At 40.0% G+C, this 24,142-nt stretch overlaps 1 protein-coding gene across 9 annotated transcripts in view; it reads left to right on the top strand.

Annotated features, from left to right (window-relative positions):
• The window catches only part of NIN (ninein), a 110,010-nt gene that overhangs the window by 70,155 nt on the left and 15,713 nt on the right, over positions 1–24,142 (top strand). For 5 of the 9 annotated variants that reach the window (XM_075130012.1, XM_075130011.1, XM_048852678.2 and 2 more), the window contains exons 16-28: positions 410–531; positions 1,339–1,862; positions 3,723–5,843; positions 7,183–7,308; positions 8,947–9,016; positions 10,211–10,426; positions 11,113–11,226; positions 12,589–12,711; positions 13,627–13,740; positions 14,945–15,091; positions 16,501–16,680; positions 18,029–18,178; positions 19,933–20,034. In XM_075130012.1, the coding sequence (XP_074986113.1) occupies positions 410–531; positions 1,339–1,862; positions 3,723–5,843; positions 7,183–7,308; positions 8,947–9,016; positions 10,211–10,426; positions 11,113–11,226; positions 12,589–12,711; positions 13,627–13,740; positions 14,945–15,091; positions 16,501–16,680; positions 18,029–18,178; positions 19,933–20,034 (4,109 nt within the window). Of the gene's footprint in view, positions 1–409; positions 532–1,338; positions 1,863–3,722; positions 5,844–7,182; positions 7,309–8,946; positions 9,017–10,210; positions 10,427–11,112; positions 11,227–12,588; positions 12,712–13,626; positions 13,741–14,944; positions 15,092–16,500; positions 16,681–18,028; positions 18,179–19,932; positions 20,035–21,382; positions 21,444–24,142 lie in introns of all 9 variants that reach the window. The other 4 variants (XM_075130015.1, XM_075130016.1, XM_075130017.1 and 1 more) reach the window with 2 other exon arrangements.

A 24,142-nucleotide genomic window follows, 5' to 3' on the forward strand; every position in this document is an offset into this window, starting at 1 on the left:
ATGAGGTCTGTGCCCAATGATTCCAGCATGGGGAGAGTGTATAGGGGAGCTTAATGCAAGGTTTACAGCACCTCCGTCCTCCCCTTCCCCCCAAAGCTGCACTGTGGGTAGTTCAGTGAGAGCCCAGGAGTGGGGCCCCCATTCTGATATTTAACCTCGGGGAAGAATTGCCGCTGGGGAGCAGACGGTCACTGTGTTAAGAATTGAGACTGGAATGAAAGCTTGGCATTGCTTCGCCCCAGGTGCCTCTGGGATGGTTTGAGCCTGAGCTGCACGGTTACAGAATCCTGCTGAAGTCACTGATGTCCTTGAGTTTCAATAAATCCAGGAGAGTAGATGGTGAGGTGCTTTGCTTGAACATCTGGTCACTTGAGGCTTCAAGAAAACACACACACTTTTTTTTTTTTAGGGCTTGGTTCTGAAGATTGCAACCCACTAAATATGAGCATAGAAGCAGAAATGGTCATAGAACGAATGAAGGAGCAACACCACAAGGAGCTACAGCATCTGAAACAGGAGCTCAAAGACACAGTAAGCTATCTTCATTCACAAATAAAGTCTCGGAAATTCCCTCACCTCTTCATGGTTCCCTTGGGAGGGACGTGGCCTTGGATGTTCATTTTCTTGCTGCCATTTACCTGTAATCCCCAGCTGTGTGTCTGGGTTGGCCTCTAAACTTTCTCCTATTGGATGGAAAGTTGATAAAAGTGAAGTTTAAGCAGCTTGGCAAAATTAAACTGTGGCCCATCCTGTGATAGTGTGGGGATTTTCAGACTATCTCCTTATCCCACCTTCCCAGCTGAAAATATACCTAGTTTGCATCCATACATACAATACAACTGTGTAAAAGGGAGTCTCAGACACCGAGAGTTTGTAATCTAACAAAACTGATGACCCCCCCACAATTGGGGATAGGAAGCATGGAGGGGAGAGACACAATAGTTTGCTGCTTCTGGGAATCAGTTTTTCCTTGAAGAGCAGATCTCTTTTCTTTTGCATGGCTTAATATATTTACTTTCTTGGTGAATCAACAATGAAAAGCTTAACTGAAGGATTTTGACTAAAGTTAAAACAGGACCACAAACTCTGGTCTTCCTGACTCGTGAAAATCAGTTGGGACCCTGCTTTCTTTTGTTGGTTTAATAAAAACATGCAATGTTAATTTCATTTGTATATGTGTAAATATTATCCTTGCCACTTTAAGAAATCAAGCTGACTGCTCTAACGTTCCTATTCTGCTTCTGTGAGGAAAGGCAGTTTAAGACACTAATGTGCAAATGAGAATATTGCTCCTCTGTAAGCTAGAAAATAAACCACTGCATTTTACTTTTAACACAGATGAGCAATTATGAAAAACTAGTTGAGACCAAGACCCATTGTGAAAAGGAGCAAGAAAACATGGTGAAGAAATATAATGAAGAGAGGCAAACCATGGAAAAGCAAATAAGTGCCCTTAGAAACCAAATTGAAGCACTCCAGGGAGAGACAGCGATGCTCAAAGAGGAACAAGAAAGGATTGACTGTAAACATAATGAGGAGAGAAACGACTTACAGATGAGCTTTGATAAGGAAAAGGCTAATCTCCAAGAACTGCTGAAGCTAGGACATGAGGAAGAGCTCCAGGTTAGGCTGGAGCAGGTACAAGAGAGTTTTAACCGAGAACGGGAGGCGCTGGTTCAGAATGGGATTTGGATGGAAGAAAAGATGAGAGCTCTGGTGCAGACCCTGCAAGAAGAAAAGGGGGAGGTAGAACGTGGTTTCCATGAGCAGCTGAAAAGCCTGACAGAAAAGCATGCTGTTGAGAGGGAAGAGCTACAACACAAATTGCTGGAAAAACACCAACAGGAACTCCAAGAAGAAAGGTGAGACGGCACTGTTTGGGCTATCTGCTAGGCAGGTACACCGAGACTGAACTAGTTCAGAAGAGGTTATTCCCGATCTTTAATCTGTTTTGACTCTTCTTTCAAGTTCTAATAGTAAGAACTATACTAGAAGAGCTGTTTTTATTGTTATATGTGAAACTGTTGGTACCCAAAAGCCTTTTCTTCTGTTTTTTAGACTGGATGCTTAATATTGGTTTCAGTTCAACTGCTGATAAATATAGATATAAAATCAAACTAGTTAATAGGACCTAAAGCACAGTCAATTGGTAAATCCAATTCAGTGTCCATGCCCTTTACATTCTTTGTGTATTTATTGAAAGACTTTTTAAAATTACTGCTTGGGTTCTCAAACCCAAAAGCTAAATCTCTGGCCCTGAACCTGAAAGTTGATCAGAGCAGAGACCCCTTTCTCTCATGTGAAGCATCATTGAAAGGGTTCCACTCATGTGAATCAACTGGTGCCTATTTTTGGTAAGACTACTGTAACAATGCTGGTTCTGGTGGGACCCAACTGAGAGTGCCAATTCTTGACAAATTCCTTAAAACAATTACAATTGTTTAAGCAATTACAGCCCAAGGCTGGGGTTTCTATGCACACCAAGGCAAGGCAAACCAAACCAGCTAAACAGAGAAAAGTTTGGTTTTACCCCCCTGGCTAACCACAAGTCACACAAGCAATTTCCTTAGATACTCCAGTTTCCCAGTATCCCCACCAGTGCCACTCGTTATGGGGACAAATGGTGATGAAAACCATTACCCCAGTAAAAGAAAAAAGTTCTCCTGATCCCAAAGGACCAAGCCCCAGACCCAGGTCAATATACAAATCAGATCTTACCCACAAATGATGCTATTGCCAATCCTTTAGAATCTAAAATCTAAAGGTTTATTCATAAAAGGAAAAAGATACAGATGAGAGCTAGAATTGGTTAATTGGAATCAATTACGCACAGTAATGGCAAAGTTCTTGGTTCAGGCTTGTAGCAGTGATGAAATAAACTGTAGGTTCAAATCAAGGCTCTGGATACATCCACAGCTGGGATAGGTCATCAGTCCTTTGTGTAGAGCTTCCGTTTGTTGCAAAGTCCCTCCAGAGGTATGAAGCAGGATTGAAGACAAGATGGAGGAGTTGCAGCAGCTTTTTATATTCTCTTGCCATGTGGTCTTTCTTTTCTTTGTTTCAAAGACGAGCTGTCCATCACATGGCCTGGAAAAACCTCAGAATTCTGTCCATAGGCAGGTCCCTGCATGCCTTGCTGTGTCACAAGGTGTGTCTGCCTTCTCTCAATGGGTTAGTAGTATAGCTGATGGCCCTTAATGGGCCATCAAGCAGGCTAGGCAGAGCTGACACCAACTTGTCTGGGGTGTCACCCAGAAGCATAGCACAAGTTTGAAACACAGACAGTATAGAGCCAATATTTATATCTTTAAATGCAAAAATGATACATGCACACAGATAGCGTAATCACAACCAGCAAACCATAACCTTGTCTTAGACACCTTATTTGACCCCCTTTATACAAGATTTGGTGCCACTACAGGGCCTTGGTTGCAACAATGTTCTGTACGGTCCCAGTTTAAGTCAATAACGTCACAACTACCACTGAGAATACTGCATGAGTTATGTTCTTTGCCAGGCAAGTAGATTTTTTTGAATCGGAACAGGTTGTCTCTCTCAAATGTAACTCTGGGTCTCAAAAGAAAAATCCAGCTATTGAATATATTGGTCTGAAACGTGATTAAATGTGTAAATTTCAGTTGTTTCGTTAAATAGTTTGAAAACAGACATATTTTCTGGAATTGGCAGAGGTTTTAGTAATGTGTTATGTTGACCATATTTAGGAAAAAAATGGAAACTGAGTATAACAGAAGAACATCTCAGACAGAAACTCAGTTTTCTGTCGACAGACAAACGATTGTGAACAAGTATGAAGAAGCACTACGAAATCTTGAAGAACGCTACCAACGAGAGCTGCAAGAACTCGCCGAACAACAGCATGAGGAGAAATCTCAGTGGGAATTCGAAAAGGATGAAATCATCCAGGAATGTGCTGAAGCCCAAGAGCAACTGAAGGAAATGCTGGAGAGCAAAAAGGCCATTTCTTTTGTACTAACACAGGAGAAAGAACTCCTAGAGAAGAATTTCAAGGAACTTGTGAACAAGTTAATGTGTGAAAAGGAGCAGCTCCAGAAAGAGCTGCAGGATCTGAGAAATGTTGCTGAAAAACAAGAGGACAAGTTGCAGAATAAAATATTGCAGCAACAAAATGATTATGAAAGAGAGCTAAAAGACAGAGAAGAACAAATGTCTGTGGTAGAGGAAAAAAGGAAGCTGGTTAGCCAAAGGCTTGAAGTGCTTGAGACTGCATATGAGCAAGAGAAATACAAACTGAATTCCAAACTTCTTGCTTTAGAGGGTTTAAACAAAGAGACCCACGAGAGAGCAGAAAAAGAGAAGGCACAGATGAGTTTGGAAATCTTAAAGCTTCAAGAAACAATAAAGAAATTGCAGCAGGAAACACTTGATTTTGCCAAACTCAGGAATGACTACAATGCCTTGGCAAATGAATATGCAGAAGTGAAGAGCAAGGTTTCAGCACTGTCTGGCTTGCAACAATTGGAAGAGGATGGAGAGGTTCTTACAAACCTACAGAAGGTGCATGAGCAGGCTGTGAAGGAAAATGTGAAAATGGTTTCTGAGATTGTCAGGCTACAGCAGCGGTTACAGCGACTGGAGCAAGAGTCAGGAAAACTTTCCAGTTTTGACCAATCAAATTCTGAGATGGAAGAATCTCAGGTGCAAGACAGGATAGAGCAAATTGAGGGTAATGTTCTCAAAAATCTGCAAGATGGCAGTAAAGAGACAGATCATGGAGCAAACTTGCTTGTTCTTTCATTGTTGGAGGCTAAAACTAAGGAGTTTGAAGAAATGGTTGAGGCTTATTCCAGTCTAAAGAAGATGTATGAAGACATTAAGGTAGAGAACCATGCCCTGAAAATACAGATTGGTCAGCTTCTGGAAAGTACAATGGTATTGGAAGCAGAATATAATGAAGCTAATGACAAGAAGCAAGATCAGGCTTCCAAAGTGTCTGTGCTGGAAATGAGACAGACAGAGCCTGAGAAAATCTTTGAGGTGGTTCCCAAGTTGAAGATGTTCTATGAAGATGTTAAAAGAGAGAAGGAATGTTCTCAGGAAGATAGCAAGGTGGCAAAAATAACGTCTGCTCATGCTACAGCCTGTAAAGAGCTTTGTTCTGAAGTTTCTAGGCTACAGACTGAACTAAAGAAGGCTGAGGAAATAACTGAAGCTTCTCTCCAACTTGAGACGGTCTATGGAGCATCTAAAGAGAATGGAGAGCAGAACAGTCTAGTACCTCAGCTTTGGGAAAAGATTGAAGAGCTAGAAGAAAGATCAAGGGCACAATCTACACTTCTGTCCTTACAGGAAGAAATCCAGCAAGAAAACAAGGGCCTGAAATCTGAAATGATAAAGTTGTTTGAACAAAATAAAAAACTAGAAGAGAATGTACCAAGACTTACAAGCGTGCAGCTCAGGTTAGAAGAAAGTAATCAAGAAAGTGTCAAACTCAGGCAAGAAAAAACACAGCTCCTGGAAAAAGTTAAGGAACTGGAAGATGCCCGTGACCAATATGCACAGGAAAAGATAGAGATGCACAGTGAGAACTTAAGACTGCAGCACAGACTTGGAAAACTGGAAGAACATACTTTAATGTTTAAAGTCCTGCAAGACAAACATGGCCAATGTGAGACCACAATAAAAGACCTGGCAACGGAGAAAAGAGAGCTACAAGAGCTCAACAGGAAGCTGAAAGAGAAAGTTACATCTCTGGTTAAGCAAAAAGAGATGTATTCTCAAGATGAGAAAGAGGAGTTGTATTCAGCGATACATGATTTGCAAAGCACATGTAGTGAGCTACAGCAAAAAGCTGAACTCCTGAGGTAATGTACACTTTAAAAAAATTGGGACATATTTGTGCTCCCCGCAAAAATCTAACTTTGCTGCTTGCTGTGCTTAGAAAACTACTAACCTGCTAGCATTCATTGACTGGCATGTAACTGCTACTGACTTCCTTATGCTTGCATCACATTAACAAGTAGATTAACCTTGACTAGAAGACAGTGCCTTGGACTGTAATGACTTGTAAGCAAACTACTTTAATGTGGATTATGAAAGTTTGTAGGTTAATTTTAATTTTCTGTGCAGTTATGTACGTGATGGTATTCTAAAAGCAGTGACGGTAACGCAAGAGCAATTTGTCAACTGTTCAGTGTGATTGTATGTATTTATTTTTGCAGAGTGTATTTTAGTTAACAAGTCTCAATGAAACAAACATTTTAATGTGAAAGAACATTACTGTAACTTCTTTGGAGTGCTTTTAACTTTCATACTAATAATCTCTCCGCTTCTCTTGCCTTAGTTCTTGGCCTGTAACTCAGGGTAACAGAGCTGCAATTTTCTCAAATGTTAAAGTTAGCACTAAAAAATCTTAGTAATTTTCTCAATAGGAGTACTTAAATCCTTCAGAAGCCATTAAGTATGTGACATGGTAAATACCAGCATAACTAAGAACACATGTAGCTCATAATAAATTACCTGCATTTTTGCTGAAGTTTAGCAGTTAAAGAATTAATTCTCTTGAGATTACACAAAGTGGTTACAAATGGCTGCTAACTTTTTATTAAATTCTTATGGGAAGCCTGGAATGACCCTTTCAAGTGTTGCATCATGACTAGAACCTGATTTTAAAAGCATCTACTCTAAAATTGCAAACAAAAGAAAAGACAGGTCAAATTCTGCTTCTTCTCATGCTGGTATTCCCATTGTATTGAACTGCTATTCCCGAAACAGATGGTCTAATACATTACAATATGCAAAGTGCGGCAAAACAATTGATTTCAAACTGTCTGAACTATTACATTGTCTTCAAATCACGTTACAAACAAAAAGTTCTGTAAAATTATACACTGAAATTTTTACTGGATTACAGAGGTGTAATTTAAGTTTGCAATCACATTTCAGTGTAACAGACTTCTTTTTATGCAATTAATACATGAAATTAAAACAGCACCTATGCAATGCTCTGGGAGGTGCTCTTGATAAGCATTACATAAAAGCCATGTAAATTGATCCATATGATATTTATCAACGGGAAGTTCTGCTGTTTCAGTTGTCAGAAGTAATTTGCCTTTTGTAATGAGTGTTTTGTCTTCTACCAATGGAGCTGGACGAGGTACAAGAAGATTGGTGTGTTTCAGCTGTCTTATCTCTATACTGTAGATGTGAGGCCGAGAAGCTCAGAGAAGAAAATGCTATTCTGAAGAATGAAATAACCCTTTTAAATGAGGAAGGAAGTGTTTCTAACCTGAAACTACGGGAGCTAAATGGATCTCGAGAAGAAATGTGGTAAGAATACAAAGTGGCATATGATGCATGTGCTTCCTGGTTTTAATTGTGAGCTTTAATGTGAACAAGAAAAACAGCACCCTTATTGCTCTTCTGGGATAGAATCGTAGGACTGGAAGGGACCTCGAGAGGTCATCTAGTCCAGTCCCCTGCACTCATGGCAGGACTAAGTATGATCTAGACCATCCCTGACAAGTGTTTGTCTAACCTGCTCTTAAAAATTCCCAATGATGGAGATTCCACAACCTCCCTAGGCAATTTATTCCCATGCTTAACCACTCTAACAGTTAGGAAGTTTTTACTAATGTCCAACCTAAACCACCCTTGCTGCAATTTAAGCCCATTGCTTCTTGTCCTATCCTAAGAGGTTAAGGAGAACAATTTTTCTCCTTCCTCCTTGTAACAACTTTTTATGTATTTGAAAACTGTTATCATGTCCCCTCTCAGTCTTCTCTTCTCCAGATTAAACAAACCCAAGTTTTTCAATCTTCCCTCATAGGTCATGTTTTCTAGACCTTTAATCATTTTTACTGCTCTTATCTGGACTTTCTCCAATTTGTCCACATCTTTCCTGAAATGTGGCACTCAGAACTGGACTCAATACTCCAGTTGAGGCCTAATCAGCACGGAGTAGAGCGGAAGAATTACTTCTCGTGTCTCGCTTACAATACTCTTGCTAATACATCCCAGAATGATGTTTGCTTTTTTTTGCAACAGCATTACACTGTTGTAAAAAGTCCGTCTCAAAGTTCTCTTGCTTGTTAGAAATGCTGCATGCCTTTAAAATGGCAGTGATTCTTTTCAGTGACTGCACTTATTCGCTGTAGAGTTTTGGCAGCATATGAGCTCATACTAGCCTCTGCTTGCTCTGCACGTTGCCAGATGGGGAAAGGGTACCTCTCTCACCAGAGAAGCACATCACCTACTAAATGATCTACTGAGCATGTGTACTAATGCTCTCCCTCCCCTTGCTTAGCAGCAGAAATAGCCACCCCGTGTGCACGTGGGAAGGCAGGCGGAGGAGCTATCTGCCGATGTGTTCCACAGGCCAAGCACTGTGCAGCTGCTGACATTGCTTAGCAACCAGGTCTACCTGCTTGCAGTGGCCTTGTTGCTTCTGATGTGCAGAAATGATGTGCCCAAAGACATCTACCATGAATAAGTGGGGGTGGGGGAAGGAGCATTTGCATGCATTGACTTCCATCTCTCTCCTGAAGCACTGTCAAACATGTGGTCCTTGGATTGCCAGAGCCTTCCAGAAAAGAGGGGGAAGTTTTTCTTGAACCAAGTACATCAGTCCCTGAGGGGAGAGAGGGAAGGCGAGCACTGACTGTGACTATGTGAGAACAGCAGTCCCCTGCCTTAAGAACATGAGAACGGCCCTACTGGGTCAGACCAAAAGTCCATCTAACCCAGTATCCTGTCTGCCGACAGTGGCCTCTGTCTGGTGCTTCAGAGGGAACGAACAGACCAGGCAGTTGTTGAGTGATCCATCCCCTGCCTTTCTACTACTAACCAGGAATTTTTCAGCCATGACTATTTAGGATGGAAGGATGGTGCGTTTTAAACCAGTTCTCCAATAGCATGTCGTAAAAAAACAACCGTTTACCATACTTTTGTTCAATGTCCATTATTTAGGCAAAAAGTAGAGTCTATAAGAAAGGAGAAGGTGGCCGTGCAGAAGATGGTTGACAACCTGAGAAAACAGGTATGTAGACTGAGGCTTCCTCCTAAGTCTCTTCTGTAAAGAGACATTCAGTGCAGAAGGTAATTTCTGCCCCGTAGTTTAAATATCATGAAGGCAAGAGGAGATGCACCTTGCATACATTACATTCAAAGATATTCTAAAATGACTGTAGGTTCTCCTTCACTGTTCAGTATTGGTGAAAGGTTTCCTTGACATATTGCATTAGAGGTAATTGCACTCTTTCATTACCTAGGTACTTAGAGTAGTTTACAGACTTTTTAAGGTGTTTTCTGTTTTGTTCAACCTGGAAAGACTTCCTAATGAAAATACATACTTATATCAGTGTAACTCCTTCGCTTAGGGGTGTCCCTAAGGGTATGTCTACACTACCTGCCGGATTGGTGGGTAGTGATCTATCTATCGGGGATCGATTTATTGCATTTAGTGTAGACGTGATAAATCGATCCCTGATGGCTCTGCCGTCGACTCCGGAACTCCACCACGGGGAGAGGCGGAAGCGGAGTCGATGGGCGAGCAGCGACTATCAATCCCACACCATGAGGACGAGAAGTAAGTGATTCTAAATCAATCTAAGATACGTCAACTTCAACTACGCTATTCTCATGGCTGAAGTTGCGTATCTTAGATCGATACCCCCGCCCCCAGTGTAGACCAGACATGTTTATACCCCACTAACTCTCGGTGTAGACAGCACTCTGTCGATGGGAGGGCTTCTCTCATTGACCTAACTACTGTCTCAGAGGGAGATGGAGAAGCTCTCCCGTCGGCATAGGTAGCATCTTCCCTAAGCACTTCTGCAGCGCAGCAAGAGTAGACAAGTCCTTAATTTTAAGGGATTGATGAGTAGAGATTTGTCAGTCATAGCAAACTATCAGGAAAGTGAACTGCGTTAGAATGTGGTGCTGTTTGGCTTAGCTTAAAATTTCTTCATAGAATGACTGAACAAGACAGATGACAACGAGAGCAAATAAACTTATATGTTACTGGAGTTCTGACTGGCTTAGGTAGAATACTGCTGTTGGGAAAGCATAGCAGCTTAAGTAGGTCATGCCATCATATTCTGAATTAGAATCTGGATAGGAACCATTCCCTTTGCATGAAAGAAATACTGTACTGTGTATGTAATGCCTAAACCTATTCTTCAGTGCAGGAGAGATATATTTAGTCATTTCTGATACTTCCTGTTTTAATCAGGTATCAGATTTGAAAGCCAAGAACCAGCAGCTAGACTTTGAAAATGCAGAACTTAGTCAAAAGAATTCAAAAAACCAAGCAGACATGCAGGATCTTAATCAACGGCTGGCAAGAATCCTCAGGCAAAAAGAAAAGGAAGTGGGGAAGTGTACACTGGAAGAATGGGAACGGGAGAGATCAAAGCTGAAAGAGGAACTGGAAAACTGTCAAGTTAAGGTACGGCGTAATACAATTTCATGGTTAACGGTGTGACACTACTGGATTTCAGGAAAGAATGCTATTGCACAGACACCCCCATGAAACTAGCAACCACTCTATCTCTTAGCAGTGCATAGTCTTTCAAAACTGTTCTTTAAATCCCATCTGCAAACATGGGTGTTTGTAGAAGTGGAGACCGGGAGGGAAACTGCATCAGAGGGTCTGATCTTTGGCAGTGTTTAAAAGGGGGATTGAGAAGCGGGTAGAAGAGCGCACTTCCATTTTAAAAACTAATCCTAGGGAAGGCTAAGAGACCATGGCTCTCCTGTTTCCACAAAATTCTAACATAGGTATTTTGTTGGAGCCACTATGGCCTAGACGGGTTTCAGAGTAACAGCCGTGTTAGTCTGTATTTGCAAAAAGAAAAGGAGTACTTGTGGCACCTTAGAGACTAACCAATTTATTTGAGCATAAGCTTTTGGTGCATCCGATGAAGTGAGCTGTAGCTCACGAAAGCTTATGCTCAAATAGATTGGTTAGTCTCTAAGGTGCCACAAGTCCTCCTTTTCTTATGGCCTAGACAGTTTGCCCAGTGCTGTTGCGCAGACTGTCTCCTGAATTAGTCTTTTGTGTGATCCTGAATTTCTCCATGAAGATGGAGATCCAGTTCACTTAGCGTTTTTTTTGTTTTTTACTTTCCCCAGTCATCAACTCTGGTGTCTTCCTTGGAGACCGAGCTGTCTAAAATCAAGGTTCAAACTCGTTTTCTGGAGCAGGAAAACCACCTCCTCAAACAGGAACTGGAGAAGACCAAACAGGTAAAGACAGTCCCTGTTCTAGGCCAGACTGTGCAGATGGTGAATTTATACAGCTGGCAGGATGGTTGCTCTTAGCATTTATATTCTGCTCTCCTAACTGTGTTTGAGGTAATTAGCTTGTTTGTACAGGAAGGCAATGACAAAAGAGGAATGCAAATATCCTTGCAACAATGTCCCAGTGTGCACACGGCTGTTCATAAATTTGCTCTGAAGGCAGTGACGACTGTTGTTCCACTGGGTCTTCCACCAACAGATGTTCCAAAGCAATGGGCTTTGGGAGCCTTGTCTTGACAATGAATGGATAGAAAGTAATATTAAAAAATATGGCATTTTATCCAGTTGTGATTCCTGATTCTCTGTAGCAGCTGGTCATATCCACATGGTCTCCCAGTTAAGGATTAGTCAGTTTCAGGATGCCTCTACAGGAGACTTCTGATTGCTGCACCAATTGATGCCTTATCCCTAGAAGGCTTCAGTACATGTAAATTTTACTGGAAGTGTTGATATGACAATTTCATTTAAATAAATAGTCACATTAGAGCCAATGGAATCATGCTAACATATTGTGATCTCAAATCACGAATGAAAGTTGCCATCAGGGTCGGATTATTAACCCTTTTGATGTGGTCTCCATGAACTCAATTTCATCCTCTTGCATAACTGCAAAACGTATCCTCTTTAAGACTGAATGGCTCTTTACACACCCAGGCAGTGCCTCCCCTGTCTACACTGCTGTTTTTAGCGATGTCATGTCCCGCAGCGCTCCTGGAGTCTTACTCTGCCGCAGAGAGCATTTTTAGCTTGTGTTTGTGGTTTTGTAAAGGCCATTGTGCTTGGGTTTTTCACTTTTTAGAAATATCAGGCGTGTAAGCCCCTGGTCTACCATGGTTTTGCTGGTGAACTTCTGGGAACTCTCCAGAATGTTTCAGCTCTGACCCATTAGTTGAAGACTGGAGGGTGCTGAATCTTTAACAAAGGCTTCCTTTATCCTAAGCATTAGTCAAAGTTACATGAGCATTAACAAAAGCAAAACAGTATTTTAAACAACCTGACTAAAAATTCTGTCTCCTCTCAATTGCTATACTTTCACTCTGTTTGCTGTTGTGATGTCTTGCTTTTAGCATACAGGCGGAACAGTTTTCAGAAAGACCTGGAAAAACAATTTGTTGAAATTAACTGTAGCTTTCACCTAAACCAAAGCAGAGACTGTATTTTTAAATATATTTGTACTGTGCTTAGCATGACGAGGCCCTGATCCCTATAGAAATAGCTGTCTAAAACGTTTGTGAATAAAGTCATAAACAGCAGCAGAAATGCTACTTGATAAGATGACAAGATCTGGGGGATTTCTGTCTCCCACAGCTGCCCAGATGTCCTGATCTCTCTGACTTCCAAAATGAAATTTCAAGTGTAATAACAAAAAATGAAAAGCTGCTGAAAGAAAAAGAAGCCCTCAGTGAGGAACTAAACAGATGTGTTGATAAGGTAATAAGAACTGCAAACGCTTACCCATATCTCAAACCACTTGCTGTATCCAGCCCTAATTCCTATACAGTACATTACTCTATGAAATAACTTTGCTATTTTTTCCCCACACAAATGTGTGTCTGATACTATTTCAGTATTTCTATCTGGGCCTCCATGAGCTCTGCCATGTTTGGAATTTGCTGTAGAATCAAATTGTAGCAAATTTGTGCTCCAGAATCTAAGCTTTCATTTTAAAAAATGTGGTTTCTAGACCTTGGGGTTCGTCTACATGCAAACTTTGCACTGGTTTAATTTAAGGTTTGATTTGAAATCTTTTTAGTTAAATCAGTGTAAAAGGCTATGTGGATGCTCTCATTTTGGGTTAAATTGGGTTTCTTATGATTTCGTTTAAGAGCTTTTTGATACACAAGCTGGAAAGGAAATAACTAATTCAATTCACACTTTGTTATTTTGGTGCAAATCTGAGTGACCACTCTTACATTCTGGATTGAGTGTCCTATTTCAGTTTAATTTAAACATTTTTTTCCACATCAAGAACCCAGGGATCTTGATGCAGAGCTGAGGTCCAGTTCAGCCTGGAGTACACCCAACCTTGATTGTACAATGTACTTTAGTAGATGTAATAAAACCACCAGTCAAAAAGGCAGCTGGCAACAAGATTGTATTTTCACTATAATTTGCGCCTTTCTTTTCTAAACTGGTGGCTTAGAACTCAAGCAGTGTAACTAGCATGCAAATTGTATATATTCCTGTTAGTTCCTTGCTATACTACACTTCCATTATCTGAAACCCCATGCAGCTCAACTCTCAGCAAAGTCAACATGAGCTGGAGAGAGAAATCCCTCGCAATATTTTGCTTACAGACTAGTGGTACATTGTCATTCGATATATTCTTCCTTGCTCTCAATTCAGGTAGCTAAAGTGAACTTCTTAGAGAATGTTCTTGCCAGCTTGAAGCAGGAGCAAAAGTCCTGGGAACAACAAGGTCAGACACTGAAAACGCAGCTCACGGTCTCCCAAGAAAAGGTACAGTAATATGGTTTGTTTTGATCCTTCTGAAGCATAGACATTTTTGTTCACCCCTTGGACCAGGCAGGAGTTCGCACCAAATAGTCCTCTTGTCTGGTGTGTACAAAGGTGATATGCAATTCATACCTGGGGCATTTTGAGGCGCTCCTTTAGTAAATTTATCACAGGGGCGAGTGAACGTGTAACATGCGCTGGGTAAATTTCTCCCTGGGGGGATAGCTGTGGTTTCACTTCTACAGTTAGATTCCTGTTTGCTGACGCCTGCTTCCCAGTTCCCTGGTATACCTGTAAAGAGATTCTGCACCAGCTAGTACTAAACACCACAACCTTTTCCTCTCCTGCTGCTGCCTCTCTTCTCCCTGCCAGGGGAGGAAAGGAGAAGAGGCGGTAGGGTGACCAGATGTCCTGATTTTATAGGGACAGTCCCAGTATTTGGGGCTTTTTCTTGTATAGGCTCCTATTACCCCCCACCCCGGTCCCGATTTTTCACACTTGCTGTCTGGTCACCCTAAGAGGCGCCTTGCTTGGCTGACAGCAGTTGTGGTACCATAGTTGCCCTGGATTGCCAGGAGTAACCTCAACAGAAATCCTTCACATTTCCTCCTTGAGCAGGAAAATATTATGGGAGGGGAAGGCAGATGCATGAGTGTCGCATTCAGTGTGTTATGTGGCTGGTAACTTGTAATGGCAGCTCAAGTCATCTGGCATCTTTCTGGAATAGCTGACAGAATTATGATTCTTCTTCTTCACCTCTTCCTTGTGTCAGGCAGAGATCCTATTCATCGCCTCATTCATTAAGGATCCTCGATGATCCTTGCTATACTCCTGTTATAGGCACCTCCACAGATAAATCGCTCTTGTACCAAATTTATATACTGATTATAAATTCACTGTTTGTTTTATTTTGCTTTGACCAGCAGGCAATCACTAAGAATGTCTGTTTCTTCATTAAGAAAAGGAGTACTTGTGGCACCTTAGAGACTAACCAATTTATTTGAGCATGAGCTTTCGTGAGCCACAGCTCACCACATCTGATGAAGTGAGCTGTGGCTCACGAAAGCTCATGCTCAAATAAATTGGTTAGTCTCTAAGGTGCCACAAGTACTCCTTTTCTTTTTGCGAATACAGACTAACACGGCTGTTCCTCTGAAACCTGTTTCTTCATTGCAAGTCTAAAGCTGTCCTTTCTTGTGCATTTCAGGTCCAGAGTCTAGATGAAGCTCTACAAAATATCAACCTTCAACTGTCACGGCTAAAATCAGACCTACGGGTGACCCAGCAGGAGAAGGAGGCTCTTAAACAGGAAGTGATGTCACTACACAAGCAACTGCAAAATGCCAATGACAAGGTAATTCTTGAATAGCTACCTTTACCATACTAGAATGGTCTCAAAATAACTCTTACAACTTTGTATACCCCAGCTTATTGATTACCCACAATTGCTGCTTTCTTTTGAAGCCAGTCAGAGTATCCTACATATCCTCATAATCTAATAACGCATAAGCACATAAGTATTTTTGTTGGTTAAGAACATAAATAGTGGTAGAGTCTTGAGCAAGTAGCAATTACATATTTAATTGTGGACATCTTAGGAATAATGGAAATCTAGTTCCCTTCCCCACTTTTTCTTAAATACAAGATAGATACCCTGATAAAGGTGAAAAAGATAGGGATCACAGAAGGCTTTTATCTGGGTACCCTCCAGCCTTGGATTTCCACTTTAAAGGCCTGTAAAGAACAGCACCTTCCAGTCAGGTTTCTTTGAGGAAGTCAGAGTAGAAGAAGGTTTAGCCAACTCTTCCTTTGCTTTATCAGTCTAGTGCTTGTATTCAAAGAATACAAGAGGACAAAAGAGAATAGTTAGTTATGGTCATTCCTTTTTTGTGAAGATATTTGTTCATCATAAGTTTTAGCTGGTCCTCTATTACTGTACCCCATACTCAGATCTGTGGTAACTTGCACTTAAAATCCAGTTATATGGGTGTTGGGGCAGGTTAAGATCAATCAGAACCTCCTGTTTAAATGATCTTTCTCGTTAAAAGGGATATTTTTACACTGCCTCAGAGTAAACTTTCAAAAAAAAAAAAATCTGTACAGTTATTTACACCAATGACTAGGTATAACCACAGTCCTGTACCAGAGTGGGGCTTCAGAGACTTTTTAGACTGCAGTTGTCCTAACAAGTGGAACTAATGCTTGGGAAATAGATTCAATTTTCAGTTACATTGTGTCTTTTCCAAAAAGAGTTCATTATAGCAGCCTGTCACTTTACTTTGTTAACAGATAGGGAGCACTAATATTTGGGGAGGGGTATAGGGGCAATATTATAATTGTGAAATACTTTGTGTCCACATGGAAAAGAGGTATGAGACTTTTTTTTCCTGAATTTTATAACCAGGACCAAATTATATCTATAAAACTGCAGGCTGTTACTTGCCTGATAATGCTTGGAAGTGGGGCAGCTTGCTTGATTTTTATAGTTGAGCTAAGTACACTACTATTAACCATTCTGATATTTAACTGGTGACTTGTCATCTGTAGTTTCAGCTAAGATGAAAACCTTTTGGGTTTTTTGTTCTGTGATTAGTACCTTGGTTATTTTGAAAGAAATTCGATGTGAGGAAGCAGGAAAACATAAATTCATTTGTAAATATCAGGGTTTATGGAGTTCCTGGTTAATGTAAAATCTTTCTGAAGACAGAAAATATCTGCTTCTTTGTTTAAGGCCTAACCCTGCAATTGTCTGTCTGTCTTAAGAATCGGGTTCTAGAAGTGGCTGTGCATTCCTCAGGGCTGCAGAACCAGCAGAAGAAGCTGCACTGGGATGAACTGGAGCAACTGATTAAACAGGAGCAGCAGCTGCTGAGGCAAGAGAATGAGCGGCTCCAGAGAGAGGTCCAGAACACTAAAACAGATCTAACTCATTCCAGGGAGAAGGTAACTTGAGAGAGTTCACAGACACTAATAGATAGTGACTGCATGCTAGGCAGAACCCCTGTGATGATGTCCATTTTGCAACTTGTAATACACAGAAAAAATGATGCTCCCTGATTTTTAATACAAATATCGCAGTAGGATTGCATAACAGGGTTGCTACCATCTCTTCAAACAATGTTACTTATGCTAGCAGAAGCACTCTTCTATCAGCATAGCTGTGTCTGTGCTGGGGATTTGTTGGCATAGCTAGGTCAGTAGGGGATGTGTGGTTTTTCACACCCCTTACCAACATAGCTATTTTGGTATAAGTTTTAAGAGTAGACCAAGGCTTATGAACTTTTTTGTTTTAAAAACAGTGCCCTTTTTTAGGGAGACTTGATGGTTGAGAACTCATTGTGTTTAATCTAACCTTAATAGAAAACTGCTATAGGTTGGCTTGTAAATTAATTGAAAACCAGTAAACTTCCCTTTTTTTAAAAGACCTTTACTGCAGTGGCTCTCAACCTTTTCAGACTACTGTACCCCTTTCAGGAGTCTGATTTGTCTTAGAATCACAGAATATCAGACTTGGAAGGGACCTCAGGAGATCATCTTGTCCAACCTCGAGCTCAAAGCAGGACCAATCCCCCATTCTTTTTGCCCCAGATCCTTAAATGGCCCCCTCAAGGATTGAACTCACAACCCTGGGTTTAGCAGGCCAATGCTCAAACCACTGAGCTACCCCCCTTCCTCCCCATTTACACCTCACTTAAACTGCTTGCTTATAAAATCAGACATAAAAATACAAAAGTATCACAGCACACTATTACTGAAAAATTGCTTACTTTCTCATTTTTACCATATAATTATGATATAAAATCAGCTGGAATATAACTTGTACTTACATTTCAGTGTATAGTATATAGAACAGTATAAAGTCATTGTCTGTCTGAAATTTTTAGTTTGTACTGACTTCGCTAGTGCTTTTTATGTAGCCTGTTGTAAAACTAGGCAAATCTCTAGATGAGTTGACGTATCCCCTGGAAGACCCCTGTATACCTCAGGGGTACATGTACCCCTGGTTGAGAACAACTGCTTTACTGGAATTCACAAATTTTTTGGCTCCCAGTAGTACGGGGAAGGGCGGAGTCTGTTCACAGTTATTTTACTAAATGTATAAAAATAAATAGACAATATTGCGACTAGGAAATAGGTTGGTAGCTTACATTTTAGTTCAGTTCATTGCAGTTTGATTTGCATTAGATCAAGTCAGTTTGTATATGCTAGCCAGTGGAATCTTGACTAGAAAACCGATTTTTAATGCTGTGTGATGCCTTTCTGTGTTCCTTGTTCAATCTGTGCTCATTAGATCCGGCAGCTGGAATCTGCCATCCTTTCCATGAAGCACCAAAAACATCAAAGCCAATCTGGTATTGTGAAAGCCATAGAACAAGAGAAATTAAGCTTGAAGAGGGAGTGTGAACAGCTTCAGAAGGAATTGTCTTCTGCTCACAGAAGGGTTAGTTTCAGACTGTAAAACAAATAACTGTTTATCTGGCTTCAGTGCGCCACTTAGTTTTGCTGCTATGGCACTTGATCAGATGAAATGCTATAATTTTACTCAGCCACATAGAAATCTTCTTTGTGAGTTGTGTGCTGCTCTTGTGAAATTTGATGGAAATTGGGCAGGCGCTCTTGGGTTTTCTGTGTGTAGATAAATAGGTGACATGAATGGTGTAGGTGTGCAATGTTTTACATATTTATGGTGTTTGTGTCCTGAGTGGGGTTCTGCAGCCTGTCCAGCATGATCAGGATAGGTCTCTCTCTCTCTAAGCATTTGCTCATCTGCATGCATGAAGTACTGTCAGGCACAGGTCCATAATTTTGACTCTACGAATTTCATGTTGAAAACCACATTTCTTGTTCCACTCCTGAAGTTTCAGAATACCAGGTTGCATGCTGGGCCTTGTGTAAGTATTTATTCTGTATGGACTACAGAGAAATTTGAAAAAATTGACCCTCAAAGCTCGCCTGGCTATTGCTTGCACTCTCTGTTGCCTTCCCCTTGGTGGGCAAAGCTAGCCTGAAAATGGCAATTTTCCTATGAAGTAGAAGCATTATTTTTGGCTTTTGGCATGTCCCAAGTACCTGCCTAACCTACTCGCAAGAAGGATGCATGTATAAAATATACAGGGTGTTGAAAGTGAAACAAAGCCAAACCAGAAATGAAGAACATTAGCTATTAAGTTTGGCTCTTATTGCTCAGGGAGGTTTGCAATTTACCAAAGCAAAACTGCAAGGCTGTTAAGTGGTCAACCTGTCCTGTTCCTGACACTGAAAGCTAAACCTGCTCAGAGTAAAATGTTGTATTGGAACACACACACTCTAAACAACATGTATCCTTGGGCCGCCTTTTGAAGAGTCCTTGAATACGCCGTTCTTGTATCCCAGCTTTAGTTCATGAGATTCAGAACCTCTGTTATTTCCCACATTCTTCAACCTGCAGTCTACGGATTCTGCCTTTCTACATCAGGCTTAGAGATGGCTTCTATTTATGTCAAATGTGTTTAGTATTAGTCTGATACTGAATACTTGAGAGAATCCTGGGACCAACATGTCTACAACATTCCAAACACTGAGTACTTGCTTACTACTTCTCTTTGTCTCCTTACTAGCAGTTTTTCTTGAAGTACTAAGATACATGGTTAATGTAGATGTTGTTAAACAAAGTAGATAAAACCATAAGCCAAACTACATTTCTTTTTTCCGATTAACTTCTTACAAAATTTTGTGTGTACGTACGTACAACAAAAACAACCAACATAACAAACTGTACATAAACGTCTCATAATGTGTTAACCATTTGCTACCTAACCATAACTATGCTTGTAGTATTTCATTATATATAATATGAATGGTTAAAATATAAATTAATTATTTGTATTACACGGTTTACAAACAATTTGTTTATAAAAGTTCAGTTAGTTTTAAATCTTATTATGCCTTATTTTTATTTTATGTACAGAAAAACTGAAGGGGGTGGGGAAAGGAAATCATTAGAATAAAATAAAAAAACAGAAGCAAACTTCAGAGGAGGGAAGGAAACGGGCAGAGAAGAGTGGAAGGCAGGGGACAGGTATTTAGTAGGATTATTCAGATATTTCCAGGAAAGCATCTTGTAGCTCTCAGAACATTTTGTGAGTATTGCTGTTAGAAATACAGTTCTTTCCAAGCGGAACAACATTCCTAAGGGAAGATCTTCTCTTTTTACAGATCAGTCAGATGAATTCACTTGAGCATGAATTGGAAACCATCAATTTGGAAAATGAAGGGCTAAGAAAAAAGCAAGTCAAACTGGATGAACAACTAATGGAGGTACCTTTCAATAAATGTTAACGTTATTGACTAGAGAAGAAATGGGAGCAGTATCTCATGGTATCTGTAGATGATGTATTTAAAGATATTTCCCTGGTCTCAGTAGGATAGGAATATGATACATTTAATGTGCAAACTTAAACTGATAAGGCTGGCCAGGTAGAAGTCTCTTGCAAATGTCCAGTCACATCCTCATTAATCAAGGAATTATGCTGCATAACAGATGTGCTTCGACAAAGGGGGATGTTTGTCAGAATTTGTGAGAAGAAACTACAGCTACTTCAGGGTCATGATCAAATGGAAGACAAAGGGGCAGATTTTTTATATCCAAAGATAAGAGTAAGACTCTCAATGTCTCTCTCTCCAAACCTTATTTAGCGACATTAGTATGCAAATATCATTTTAAGGAGTTGTTGATTATAAGTGTATAAAACTGCTCACTTGTATCCTCTTACAGCTTAATGACAATGCATGTTAATTTTGAAAACTTGCTTTCTAACAACCAAATATCAGACAAATTTACTTGTCCTGCTGGAAAACAGTAACTTTCCGGGAGTCTTATTCTAAATTCCTCCTGCTCCCTTCAAGAGCCAGTAACACAAGATAGCTCATGTGAACAAAGAAAAGGAAAAAAAAAATGGCCTATCCTCCAACTTATTAGTCTGCCTAATTTATTTATGTGCTTGAAACAAACTGATGTAAATAGAATTTAAAAGGTTTCTTTTATTTATGATGGGACTATTTTGCAGCTGAATGTGAACTTTGAACTCATGACCTTCTATCTGACCTTATATCCTAAACTTGAAGGGGAGAACGATGAAGCAAAATCAAGTCTTGTGCCAAAATAAGAATGAGAGTATCTCCCAGAGGGTGCTTGCGTAGCAAGATATATTATAAAAGACTTTAAAAAGTGCCTAGATAATGAGCTAGAAATAGGCCCCAAGTAGACCATCAGAAAACACTAATTCAGTCGCGTAACTTAAAATATTACAATAACATCTCCATAAGAAGAGATAATTAGTGGTTGACAGGATGTCCAAAATACTGTTGTTTTATATATGCTCAAAAAAATTAAATTTTCCATTCCACGTAAGACAATTGAAATCATGGGAACCCAGATATACTGTTAGACTGGACTGTTAATGCTTTTAGCTGTTTCTTTACCATACATGGAAATGCATTCTCTTGTAAAACTTTATCTAGTAACATACAAGATTTTTCTGTCCTCTTTCCTAATCTTTTTCCAACAAGTGTGTATAAAACTCACTTAGCACTTTGCACATCCTAACTACTCTGACTTTCTCTCTTGTGTTTGTTCTCCTTTTGTTTGTGGCTAACCTGTGCCTAGAACTCCGTGGTTGGAACTAGCAGAGAAGGGTGCAGTGCTTTGTCTGAGATAGTGTGTGAAGGTAGAGCAATCGTTTTCAATGTACTACCATAGCACGGAGAAATCTCATTTTGTTTCTTTCTTAAGCTATTCATTGTATTGGGTTTGTAACACTCCATATCTCTAAAGGAGTCACTATTCATTGTAATATAGCTATGACTATATTTAGTTCAAACGCCGTATTGCTTACACAAAAGGATGTGGATGTATCAAGAATGTTCCATCCTGTAGGTCCAGAAATGTGGCATACCTTTCAAAGTCTGTTCCCAAGATTATTTGAAAAGTCATAGCTGATAAACTTTTGAGAAGATTAAACTGGACATCACAAAATGAAAAGTGGCTCTGAAATTTCATTTTTCTTTTTTTCATTTATTAAACGGCAATTTACTTTCTTGAGAGAGTTGGCGATGTCTCTTCATTAACATTGGGTATGTTGCATGCCTTTCACTGAACTGCCGGGCACTTTTAAATGTGTTCAGACTACATGACATCCTTAACCTTTTAAGGAGTACAGCTCTGGCTCCTCTTTCCCCAGCAGATTAGCATGGCAAAAGATTATACTTCGTTTTTTTCTATCTAGATAAACAACGTTTCATTGCCTTTAGTCTCTTGAGATACTGCTAACATCTGTGCCCATGATCTAGATTCCTCCATTAGCAATTACTGTGTTTCATTGTGTCCTATTAACTGAAATGCTTTTATGATAAATCCTGTCAGATCCGCAGAGAATATAGATAGAATTCTTTCTTAGCCTGTATTTTGGAGAAAGGAGGAGATTAGCCTTTGAACACTGTTTATTTGATTCAGGAGAAAGCTCTGATTCTCCTGTAGAAAATAAATACACAGGGCTTGTGTATACTGAGAACACTGTGTAACTTCCTTTTTTCCTGCACCAGAGCAGCCCAAGGCGAAAGCCGTAGCATAGACAGGGCATAGGAGTTGGTACCACTATGGTTCCCAATATAGACACGCCCAAGGAGTAAAACCACAAATATTAGCTGACGCATCCTTCTTAATCACACCACTTGGGAGGGAAGAAGCAAAATCATGTTTGCAGAACTAAAAAACCACAAACACCTTACTCAAGAGACTAGTGCAGGTGTTTCGAGGTGTCAGGTTAATTATACATCCTTGTAAGAAGCTATTGTATATCTAATAGATTAACAGGAATAGAGCCATTTCAATCTTCTTCAGATGCATGTTGGTCTTTTTAAAATCTTAGTATCTTGACTGTGTGGTTTTGTTTCTTTCAAATATCACAAATGATTCTAGATATAAACTAACTTTGCCTGGAATTTTGTTTTAACATTTTTCCAGACATTAACAATTGAATTTAAACATAAATAATCACATGTTGAATTGTGTGGGTATTTAAAAACAAAATAAATTACTTCTAATCTGTAAACTTGTCAGACAACTCCCAGCTGAGATTTCCATGTTTGTAATTTGATCGTGCCAGCAATCACATTGCAGTCTTGCCCTCATCTGAGCAGTGTCATCCCATTGCTTGAAAGCAGTACTTTGTCAGAATGAGAGAGAGAAGTCAGAACCTCTCAGGCCAAGTCCTCGCTAGTTGTTCTGGTAGTATGCCATATTGATTAAGGAAGTGATTCCTGTGGCCTCCCTTCTCCTTCCTCATCCCCCCCAACATATTTATATGCAAAAAGGCCTAGTTTAGGCACTGATATACTGGCATAAAAGTGCTTTGGACAGTATAGCTTAGTTCACTTGGGGAACTGGTATAAATTATAACTGGAAAAGCACTTTTTTGTGGGTATAAGCTGTCTACACAAGGAGGGTTTGCTGGTATAGCTATGCTGGCAAACCTCTTTTAGGACAGATAAGGCATCAGGTTTTGATGATTAACAATCTGAAGAGGTTTTTTTTAACACACCCATATCTGAAGGAACCCCTCCAAGACTCCATTTCTGTACACAGAAGTAGACTTGTTGTTCGACTGATGGCAATCTCTGCCTGTAGCCGGAGGCATCACTTGAGTAACTGAGAATATAAAGGCTTCAGTTTTTCCAGCATTTAGGGGTAAATATAAAAAATGAAGCTTTCGTCACACAAATCTGAATGGGATATAATGAGTAGCATTATATGACTTAAATTCCACATGCACTGAGCTGAAAACATCCTACTCTGTGTTTTCCTTTTGGAAAATGGCTTTTGGCATATTAATGAAATTCCATTAAACTAGAGATGCATCCCCAACCAAAACCACATATCTGAGCACTTCTGAACTTTGGGAAAGCTTTGAATCAGAATGGAGTCAAGCCAATAATTGCACATCTTCCTTTCGCTAAGCCCCTGCTTGGTTGTTTTTGCTGTGCCTTAATACTAAACTTACAGCTGGTGCTGTTAAGATCAAGTTTAAACAAAATTAATACTGAAGTTAAAAATAACCAATGACTCATTTAGGTTTGACAGGCTCTTACCAGTAACTAGCCTAAATTTTAAACTGGGCCCAGGAAAACGTGGATCAACGTTCATATTTCTTTAGACTAAAACACAAACCCGCATGCATTTTTCCTTGTGGAAAATGCACAAAGCTTTGTTAACCTCATGACGTTTTACTGCGGGTAAAAAATAACGCTGTTGCCGAATAGTTAACACAGCGCATGTCTTCGCCATCAGATCAAGTCTGTTTGACTCGGTTATACAGGAAAAGAGCTTGCTGAAGACTTGAAGCTGGTTTCTAGTAGGGTCCTGTAGCAT

This window comes from Caretta caretta, chromosome 6 (assembly GCF_965140235.1).
Source record: "Caretta caretta isolate rCarCar2 chromosome 6, rCarCar1.hap1, whole genome shotgun sequence".
NCBI lineage: Eukaryota > Metazoa > Chordata > Testudines > Cheloniidae > Caretta > Caretta caretta.